Source organism: Electrona antarctica (assembly GCF_951216825.1).
Source record: "Electrona antarctica genome assembly, chromosome: 12".
Taxonomy (NCBI): domain Eukaryota; kingdom Metazoa; phylum Chordata; class Actinopteri; order Myctophiformes; family Myctophidae; genus Electrona; species Electrona antarctica.
In genome coordinates this window covers 16663481-16675034 of record NC_136793.1, presented here as the reverse complement: position 1 = coordinate 16675034, position 11554 = coordinate 16663481, and the positions used below count along the sequence as shown (strand labels likewise).

The 11554-nt window shown below is 42.6% G+C and overlaps 1 protein-coding gene across 1 annotated transcript in view; it reads left to right on the top strand.

Annotated features, from left to right (window-relative positions):
* Positions 1-11185, top strand: part of LOC306933645 (uncharacterized protein) — a gene marked incomplete at its 5' end in the record, with an annotated part of 15519 nt that extends 4334 nt beyond the window's left edge. Inside the window, 10 exons of the mRNA XM_079515960.1 lie at positions 665-739; positions 1249-1354; positions 1988-2269; positions 2708-2956; positions 4334-4478; positions 5226-5587; positions 6472-6570; positions 7054-7250; positions 7742-7793; positions 8748-11185. Coding sequence (XP_079372086.1) covers positions 665-739; positions 1249-1354; positions 1988-2269; positions 2708-2956; positions 4334-4478; positions 5226-5587; positions 6472-6570; positions 7054-7250; positions 7742-7793; positions 8748-8884 — 1704 coding nt within the window. The 3' untranslated portion in view covers positions 8885-11185. The remainder of the gene's footprint in view (positions 1-664; positions 740-1248; positions 1355-1987; positions 2270-2707; positions 2957-4333; positions 4479-5225; positions 5588-6471; positions 6571-7053; positions 7251-7741; positions 7794-8747) is intronic.
* Between the last annotated feature and the right edge of the window lie 369 nt (positions 11186-11554).

The following is an 11554-nucleotide window of genomic DNA, read 5'->3' as shown; positions in this document are numbered from 1 at the left end:
GTAACAACAGAACCAGGTGTTCTAATGAGGTGTAACAACAGAACCAGGTGTTCTAATGAGGTGTAACAACAGAACCATGTGTTCTAATGAGGTGTAACAACAGAACCAGGTGTTCTAATGAGGTGTAACAACAGAACCAGGTGTTCTAATGAGGTGTAACAACAGAACCAGGTGTTCTAATGAGGTGTAACAACAGAACCATGTGTTCTAATGAGGTGTAACAACAGAACCATGTGTTCTAATGAGGTGTAACATCAGAACCAGGTGTACTAATGAGGTGTAACAACAGAACCAGGTGTTCTAATGAGGTGTAACAACAGAACCAGGTGTTCTACTGAATCCATTGTAGTTATTACTTAGTCACAGGCTCTCGTTAATACAGTACGTTCCATTGGTTCAGTATTTGTAAACGCACGCACGCACGCACGCACGCACGCACGCACGCACGCACGCACGCACGCACGCACGCACGCCGCACGCACCATCCACACTTGACCCATTAAATAATGGGAAATTATTTTAGATTTGAGCTATTCAAAAATAGCTGATCTACAAGCTTGTAGCCTGCATATATATATATATTTTTTTTCTAGGTCTTTGTGGTTTACATTAACTGCCAGAGTAAATCATTATTTAACATTCTCTGTCATTTCTGTATTGACAGGAAGTCCAGCAGAGGGAACATTCAGAAGAAATGCGAGCTCGTCTCCGACGCAGCGAATCTATCGAGAAAGCTGCTGTAAGTCAAATGCACACCTGCATACACATGCACACACGCACGCACGCACGCACGCACGCACGCACGCACGCACGCACGCACGCACGCACGCACGCACGCACGCACGCACGCACGCACGCACGCACGTACGCACAGACACACACACACACACACACACACACACACACACACACACACACACACACACACACACACACACACACACACACATACATGCACTCACTATTACTATACCTGGGAGGATATCGTCAATCTATGATGACTGAATGCTATTTGTTTTATTTTATTTTTGCTTCAAACTGAAGGTTTTCCTGCGGCTTTCTGAACTGTCCTGAGTTGACAGAAATGGTGACATTATAATGAGCATCAGTGGGGACCAATTATTTGAAGATGGGTTTAAAATGGCTGAAGTGCTCCTTTAAGTTTGTCCACTTTTTTAGGGTTATTATTATTAATAATGTTCAGTTCGGTATGTAATTCCCTGCTGCACTTCCCTGTGTGCCCTGCAGGAGGCAGCGGTGCTCGTGTCTCAACGCTCCATCAACCCCAGAGAGTTCTTCAGACAACTGAGTTCTTCTTCACTGAGTCCCACCAGCCCTGGGTCCCCACGCACTGGTACACACACTGTGTGTCTGTGTGTGTGTGTGTGTGTGTGTGTGTGTGTGTGTGTGTGTGTGTGTGTGTGTGTGTGTGTGTGTGTGTGTGTGTGTGTGTGTGTGTGTGTGTGTGTGTGTGTGTGTGTGTGTGTGTGTGTGTGTGTGGCATGTCATGTAGACAGCACAATAATTGCATTGTATGTAGTCATAGCACTTCATAGTATATATGTACAGCATAGTATAGCATATATGTATAGTTTATATGTATAGTGTCATTATATAGATATGTTCTAGTTACGTTCTTAGCTTACGCATGTTTCTTGATAAATGCATTTTACATATGTGATGTATTCCCATGTTTTTGTTCTTGCTTAATGTAAGTCGCTCTGGATTAAGAGCGTCTGCTAAATGCCTAAATTGTAAATTGTAAATTGTGTGTGTGTGTGTGTGTGTGTGTGTGTGTGTGTGTGTGTGTGTGTGTGTGTGTGTGTGTGTGTGTGTGTGTGTGTGTGTGTGTGTGTGTGTGTGATAGAAACAAGCTCCCTGGGGCTTTTTGTGTTATCTTTATAGCATAACCTTTCACTGTACTACATGTACTGTTAATCAAGTATACGGTCAATCAATCAATCCTCGTTCTTCTGACCCCGTCCAGGTAAAGCTCCGGTCAGGCGGTACCAGCGCAGTCTGACCGACACCGCCTTCATCTTCACCAGGTCTGACCCCGAGACCTCCTCCTCCCCTCGCAGCCCCTTCTCCTCCCGCACCTCCCCCTCCCCCTTCTTCCACACCACCGCCGCGTCTCCTCCCACCAGCCCCATCTTCCTCCCCTCCCCATCCTTGTCTCAGACCCCCCGAGGCCCCCAGTCACCCCTCCCCTCCCCCTCCCTGTCTCAGAACCCCTGGGGCCCCCTGCGCTCCACCGCTCCAAGCCAAGGTATTTTGTCATTTTACATTGTTCATTATTTTCTAATTTACTTGTGACTTTTTGTTTTAAAAATAATTAGTTATAATGGTACTTGGACCATTGTTTTGTGTTCTTTTTTCTTTTCTTTTCTTTAATTTTTTTGGCGAATGTTCCCCCCAGAATATGCTGGGGTTCAAGACAAGTGGTTAAAGCGGGTAAAGCTATAGTTTAGTTTAGTTATTATATTTTTAAAAGGCATAGTTTCAGTTTAGCTTTTATTACTTTCTAATGTCAGTTATCATTATTAATTTCTCTTCGGTTTTAGTTACTTTTATTAACACACAATACACTTTCAGTCTTATTTTGCAAAGGCTTGTTTTAATTTGCATATCAGTTCACTAAAACGTGTTTTTTTTATTGTAGTTTTGGTTATTTCCTTAATACGCCTGCCCCCCCCTCTCCCCCCAGCTCTGCCCAGCCTGCCGCCGGTCGGAGCCCGGGCTCAAGAGACCCCTGTCGTTTCCAGATCCCCACCTCCCACCCAGCCCTCAGCCCCCCCTGCCTCTCCCACTCTTCTGGCCTCCTTGGAGGACCCCGGGGACTCAGAGAGCCTGGCCCCAGCGCCCCTGCCTCCCTCACCATCCCCGGCCGCCCATCCCCAGGCTCTGCTGGAGACCCCCGTGGCCCCTCTGCCTCAAAGCCCCTCGCTGAACACAGGTGGGAATAAACACAAAGACATATTGTACACACTGTACATGCAGCAAGGTAATTAATCACATGCCTAGAATGCAGAGAGAACAATGTGCCTCAATTAGGATACCAGTTGAACAATGAACCTAGCATCTGGCTAAACGACATGCTATCTAAATAACATTCTATTCAATTCAAACTATAGGATACAGGTAAACAACATGCTATCAAAATAATATGCTATTCATTTCAAACTATAGGATACAGTACATACCAAACAATGACCCCACCCATTTTAACCACGTGAGCCTTTAGCATCCCTATTGCTAACCCCTAAAATAGAAGAATCCGTATCAGTTTTACTTGTTACACGACAGGTTTACAGGTGTAAAGCTGTGGGGACAGAGGTAGAGTGAGAGCAAAGATAAATATATAACTTTAAATATATGGAAACCAAGTCCAGTCATTTGATACTAAGAGCTTGCCTGGTCGCTGTAGTGATGTGGCTGGTAATGTCTTTGATACGCTGAGCTCTGACAACGCACGTTGAGGGTAGGCAGCACGCACGCACGCACGCACGCACGCACGCACGCACGCACGCACGCACGCACGCACGCACGCACACACACATCATCATCATCATTTTTCGACTGCGGTCGAGATCATGGATTTCACAATGCCACGCCAGACTTTCTGGTCCTTCATTGCCATCCCCAGTTCCTGCTTACACACACACACACACACACACACACACACACACACACACACACACACACACACACACACACACGCGCGCGCGCGCGCGCGCGCGCGCGCGCGCGCGCGCGCACACACACACACACACACACACACACACACACACACACACACACACACACACACACACACACACACACACACACACACACACACACACACACACACACACACACACACACACACACACCACACACACGTATTATACTGGGGCGACTGTGGCTCAGGAGGTAGAGCAGGTCGTCCAATGATCCATGGGTCGGCGGTTCGAATCCCGGCTCCTCAATTTACAATTTACAATTTAGGCATTTAGCAGACGCTCTTAATCCAGAGCGACTTACATTAGGCAAGAACAAAAGTATGGGAATACATCACATATATAAAATGCATTTATCAAGAAACATGCGTAAGCTAAGAACGTAACTAGAACATATCTATATGTCTACATGTCAAAGTGTCCTTGGGCAAGACACTGAACCCCAAATTGCTCCCGATGTGCTGGTGTACCCTTGCATGGCTTCCGCCGCAATCGGTGTATGAATGTGTGGGTGAATGTAATGCACAAACTATGTAAAGCGCCTTGGATAAAGGCGCTATATAAATGCACCATTTACCATTTACCATTTATACTGTACTCTCTTTCTCCAGAGTTGTTGTCAGAAGTAGCTTACAGAGTCCAGGCTGTTCTGGTGGAAGAGGAGGAAGAGGAGGAGGATGAGGATGAAGAGCATAAGGAGGAAGTGAATAAAGAAGAAGATCACAAGGCCGGCAGAGAACTACCATCCAGCACAAGGTTTTTATAGTTTTTTATTTATCATTCGGTTTTATTTTATTTATTTTACTTTGTTATTTTAAATGACAGTTTATTTATTTAGCCTATTCATGTTTTTAGATTTAGTTTCGGTATTAGTGTTAGTTGTATTTTGTTATTATAATAATATGGCTATTATTCAGATAAATAGCTAGAATAGCTGTAAACTTGTAGATCAGCTATTTTTTTTAACCCTTACTCTAACGTCATTTTCTCGATTTTGTGTACATTTTGTAAACACAAAACGGTTTCTATTCCAGTTTTTATTTCAGTTTTACAAAATGCTTTGTCAACTCCAGATTTAGGACCACATTTTCAACCTGTCCTCACTAATGCTTTAGTTATAAGATGACACCATTTCTGTTTATTATCTGTGTCTCATTGGAGGGCTGTGGACAGTTCAGCTACCATAGGACATCAATGGGGAGTCCAAGCTACAGCCTTTCTCTTCCTGGAAAGTTAGCCATTGTTCTTGCATTAATAAAAAAATTAAAATCACACCCGTGTGAAGTGAGGGGCGCTCTTATCATCATACATCATCATACATCATCTCATTCTGACCCAAAAAAAAGGGAAATTAGCAAACCGGCCAACCAATGATGTCACTGGTAGTTGGGTTTATCAACTGTCCACCCAGCCCTCATCTGAGACTCGGGGTGAGTAGATCATGGTTCCATGATCTTATAATGAGCATGAAGTGCTCCTTTAACTATGTTAACCCTGATCCAGCCCCATTGTCATGGAGACGATGGAGACAGCCGAGCCAGAAGAAGGAGAAGAGGAAGGGGCGGAGTCTACACAGGAAACAGAACCTGAGACCATTGAGACGTCATTGGAGGAGCCGGGTGACGGACAGGCAGAGAACCAATCGGATCACAGCCAGGCCCTTGCAGAGCCAGTCAGTGTTGAGCTGTCAGAGGAAGGGGAGGAAGGGGCGGAGTCTACACAGGAAACAGAAGCTGAGACCATTGAGACGTCATTGGAGGAGCCGGGTGACGGACAGGCGGAGGACCAATCGGATCACAGCCAGGCCATTGCAGAGCCAGTCAGTGTTGAGCTGTCAGAGGAAGGGGAGGAGTCAGCTGTTATAGGTGAAGTAGCCACGGGAAAGTTGCCACGATCTATAGCTCTGGTCCAGGGTTGGGGTTAGAAGGACTTCTATTAACACTATGGGACTTTTGAGCCTCTGCGCACGTTTCACAGGCTGCACACCCTCTCGTCTTCAGTCAAAATAAAAAGTACACTTTGCTACTCACCAAAACAAAGACGGTTTTGTGGAGTTGAAAGCTTACTTTCCTTAGTTGAAATGAATTGAAATGAATAGCTGGGGGGTGGGGCAGTTCGTCATCTAGTTTATAGAGAACTATATAAAGCCTGTTGCAAATCGATGATGCATTTTGTCCTTTTGTCCTTGTTTTTGGTCCATGCATATTCCAAAGGCGATTCCTAAATTCCTTAGGATGATCCAACAGGATCAAAACCTTAACAAGCAATAAACAAGTGGAGCTGAGAAATATACCAGCGTTGCAGACTTTATGGTTTTCCATTCATGTCCCTGAGCTATAGACGCAATTTCAAATATTGTTTCACTGTCCATATTAACTGGAATATGGACTGTTATGATGGGTACCATTGTTTATGGTTCCTGCAAAGAGTTTTAATCACATTTTCGTGAATGTTATTTCTGTTGTACTGGCATTTGACCACCGTGTAAAGAAGGTAAAATAATAATTTTAACAAAAGAAAATAAAGCTTACACTCCCTTCATACAATTGGTTCATCCACCGCTAGATGGCAATAGCGATAGTTCAGCTCCTGCCACCATAGATTTGTTTTAGAACGAGATTTGTAAGATTTGCGGTAAGTCATGATTATAATGTTATCAATTAATGCCCCTTTAAAAATCAGTTAAATCAGTCTTTGATGAGTTAAATATTGTATAAATAAAGTGAGACTAATCAAACGTCGGTTTCAGATGGAGAAGTGATTTTCCAGCAAATCAAAGAGGAAGCTATGATCCCGACAACCAATGGCGTCGCAAACGGAGAGGAAGAGGAGGATTTGAACGGCACAGGTTTGTTAGTTAGTTTAAAAACAACCATTGTAAATAACAATTTTCTATCTATTCTATTGCCTCTCTCGGATCTTATAGAAGTAGCAGTGTTGATTTCATCGACTAAAAGCATGAAGAAAAATGTTCGTCAGCTACTTTTTTTCACTGACGAAAAATAAATAAAAACTAAGCGCTGACTAAAACTATAACTATTGGCAATTTCATCAATAAATAAAAACTAGACTAAAATGTTAAGGAGGGGAAGAGATTCAGTAAAACCAAGAAAATAGATCTACAAGCTCACTTGTAGATCTGCTATTTTCGGCCTAAACCAGGCATTATGAGTTACGACGCCATCTGCTGCCTGCTAAAGACACATTTTAATCGACTTTAAGCGACTATAATCGTATGATATTTAGTCAACTAAACTAAACAATTTGATGTCTAAATCAACACTGAGAAGTAGAGACGTTAAATTGTTCTTACGTGTGTGTTTTTGCCCAGAACGTTCTGTCAGTCCGTCTGACACCGATCCCAGTTCTCCTGAGCTGACCAGTTATGACCTCCATGGGAACATGGAGGAGAACCCAGAAGAACCATGGAACCATGGGAACATGGAGGAGAACCCAGAAGAACCATGGAACCATGGGAACATGGAGGAGAACCCAGAAGAACCACACATCTCAGAGAACGGACAGCAGGTAGCTAGCAACCACACACACACACAAGGTGCTGCCACACGGTCGAAAGAGCTGCGCACGTTCTCGGCTGCGCGCAGCTTAAAGCTTGAGTTTTTAGACAGCTGGTGGATGGAAATTAAGCTCCACCTCCGCGGAATACTTGCGCGACGGCCAGATTCCCGGAAACGCTCTCCTCCGCCCAAAAAGTCCGCGGAGGTGGAGCTTCTTTTCCATCCACCAGCTGTCTAAAAACTCAGAATTTAAGCTGCGCGCAGCTTAAGAAGTGCGCAGCTTAAGACCGTTTTGCGCTAAGGTGTGGAGACGGTGACACACACACACACACACACACACACACACACACACACACACACACACACACACACACACACACACACACACACACACACACACACACACACACACACACACACACTAATCTAAACTAATCTCTCTCTCTCTCTCTCTCTCTCTCTCTCTCTCTCTCTCTCTCTCTCTCTCTCTCTCTCTCTCAGGTTGTAGCAGACAGACAGATGTGTGTCCGCGCACTGTACGACTACCAAGCAGGTGAGATGTCATGTAAAGTTAATAATTGAGGTGATCAGAATCAGAATGGACGTCAGTGACTGTACAGTATCTACATGACCAATATTTCTTCGTTCAGAATTAAATCATTCCGATCAGAGATTCCAACTTAACTGTTTACATGACGCTAAATAAAAGTAATCTTTTAGTTTATCTCTCAGAGCATTCTCGGGGCTATTTGTTTTTCTGCTGTTCTTTCTAGTCGAACTAATGTCTGAATGACACACGACGGCCATTCATAAAATTCTGCACGCAATCAAACATTATCAGACCAAGGTACAGGCAGTACAACAATTTTAAGACAGAGACAAAAAAGCCAGAGGCTGGTTTTCATCAAACATTCAACACTCAAACAACTGGACAAAACAACAGGGCAACAAAAACACACCAAAATGTTGAGGACATTAGATCCCCACATTAGGGATGTCCGATATTGTCTTTTTTGCAGATATCCCGATGCGGTCGTGGAATTAACACATTATTGTGATGCATTCATAAATGTAAGGTTTTCCACATACAAATAAACATTATCATAAATTCGGGAGAAATTGAAATGAATTAAAACCTATAAATTAAAACTGCGATATTTTCGATACGATATTTTCCCTTTTATGCAAATATCGGCAGACAATATCGGGAGGCCGATAATATCCCTAGCCCACATAGTATAGACATAAGGTAGGTCCACATACTGTAGCAGCAGGTATGTACATGAGGTCATGTAGCGGGGTGTGGTCCTCCTCTTCATGGGTACAGGCTTTAGTTTCGACATACTATTGGTCCGACAATGACAACCTACCTCAAGCAGTGCATGTTCGCCAACATTAACGCATGTTCGCCAACCTTAATCCGGTCGTTTTCCGCATGTCGGTCCAATGGTATGTTGGAAATGCGTGCGCACCCCCTCTTCACTATCCTCCTCTCCCTCCCTCACAGAGGACGAATCAGAGATCTCCTTTGAGCCTGGTGATATCATTGTCGCCGTGGAAGCCATCGATAAAGCCTGGTGGAGAGGATGCAGCAAAGATGGCCGCCAGGGCCTGTTCCCTAGCAACTATGTAGAGACCATCTGAATGTCTGTCTGTCTGTTTGTCTGTTTGTCTGACAGACATAATGTCCCAATGCTTAATTTATACCGCGGCGTTGCATGCCGAACAACGTGTCACGGACGTGAGCATGTTGATCTGTTCATTTGACAACATTGTACGACGAAGTAGGCTTCACACAGACAGACAGACAGACAGACAGACAGACAGACAGACAGACAGACAGACAGACAGACAGACAGACAGACAGACAGACAGACAGACAGACAGACAGACTCAGAGACAAAGGTGCAGCAGATTATGCTGACAGAGATAAACACACACACACACACCGATTACCGCACGCACGCACACACGCACGCACGCACGCACACACACACACACACACACACACACACACACACACACACACATACACACACACACACATACACTCAGGGACAGCATCTCCCCCATGTGTCATTTATTTGATGAATTAACTAATTTCTATTAATGCTTTGTGAATCTATGAGCGATTAGTTGTTTTTTTTGCAGTTGTGTTGTCAGCGCTGCATTGTCAAGCAGACAGCGTTAATAGTTTATATTGTTGCTGTCGGCAGAAACCTTGTATTGTATAACAAACAATGCTTATACTTTTCATTTTTTCCCCTTAAATTAATGTCCTACTTTATCACAGTACAGTGTCACACAAAAGTAGCGAAAATAGCCAGGGGAAAAAATAACGGCTGTACGCTAACAACGCGTAGTGAAAACTATTTTGAGTGAAAGTGGTTAATTGTTAAGTGTGTGTGTGTGTGTGTGTGTGTGTGTGTGTGTGTGTGTGTGTGTGTGTGTGTGTGTGTGTGCGCACGCGTGTGGGCGTGCATGCGTGCGTGTTTCACATGTATGTAACCAATGAAAAGTATTAACAAGAGCTTGTGACTAAATAATGACTCCATGATCCATTGGAACAAAGGTTTCCTGAACCGTTTTGGACATACAAGGTTTCTGACAGAGACGACACACATGGATGACGGGGTGTGTTGTGTTGATCATTAACACACTCACACACTGTAGAGAACCCAAGTCTGACATCAATGCCGCTATAGAGGCCCATAGGGTCTCAATAACATAGTGACAATGTGATAATAAGAACATCATGGAACTGTGTTCCAAAAAGAAACAAATCAGCCCTGCAATTTTACTCATAATTATGGATATGAAGCATCAACTGATGGTGGAAATAGTAGATGAGAAGGAAAATAAATGTTTTCCAATTGTTCTTATCAACTGTAACTCAATGTCATAAACAGACAGAATCGTAGGGCTGATGTGTTTATTTTTGGAACACAGTTCCACTTCTAAGATTTCTCTGTGAGATTTTCAATAGAAAACGATACTTCCCTGGTCCAGTTGGTGGTGGGAGTTGCGTCAGCACTTCGGTACTATCTTCTCTTACAGTAACCATTGTATGGGGCGGGGCCATAGATCATTATCTATAATGTTACAATTGATTATTATGTCTGGAATTTTGCATATCATAATGATCTGATATTAGTTTTTTTCAGATTTTAATCACTTAATCACTTAAGCCTTTACTTTTTAAATCATCAAATATTTACAAAGATCAAACTCACAACACGCAAAAAATAATTCTGCTCACTATTTGTTAAAGTTTAATTGCACATGAATAATATTTTAAATACAATGAATAAAAATGAATTAAAACACAATTTGACACAACGTATAGCGTATGTGTTGTTGTAAAATGTATTACTGTATTATGTGTTGCTCTTATGTGTCATTTTAATTGTTTTAAATGTTTTTTCGCTACATTAAAAAATACCTTCGCACAAAATAAAACCTTTTCTGCGAGTTTTCCCCAGAATACGGATGCTGAGGTTTTGAGTTGTTACTAAGGGGTTGTTTCTCTATCTACAGTATAATGTACATCTGTCTGCATTGATTATATGTTGATTTCATTATTATTATTATCATTATTATTATTTTTTACTTTTCCATACACTGCATCACTGAATAAACTTTGCTTCTGTTAATGTGTTTAATTATTTCCAGAGCTCGTTAAAAAGTCTGTCTGTCAATATCTGTGTTGAATAGGTTTGTACTTTTACATTACGTTGACATTGTACTTGGATGTGAGGAAAATACTGCACATACATATATGTATGTTTTAATGTTTTGCTTTTCACTTAATTTCACTACATCTGTATATAAAAATGTATAGCTTCATATGTGCCGTTTGTGCCGTCTTTGCCTTAATCAGAGAATTATTTGATTTGTATGCGCTTTGTATTTACCACAAACTTACAAATATACCATCTAAAAATACAGTGAAAGGTGTTTATCTAATTTTGCTCTCTGTGTGTGTGCAGAGAGCGTGCGTGCGTGCGCGCTCGCTCGCACGTACGTGCATGTGAAATACAATGTTTGACACAGCATACTGTACATATCCTTTTGAAACAGTCACAGCTAAAGTAAATAGCGGACCTACTGTACTCTTATTACATCTCCGTAAAACAATCCATAATTTTGGGGTCCAAACATACCCTTAGTAATGACAATAATTTCAAGGTTAGAGTTGACAATAGTAATCTAAAGCGAAGAAGACCTACTTCTTAATCTCATAACAAACGGTGACAGGTGAAATGGCCTCCAAAGTGATCAAGAAAGTAAATCAAAGAATGAACTGATTTGACT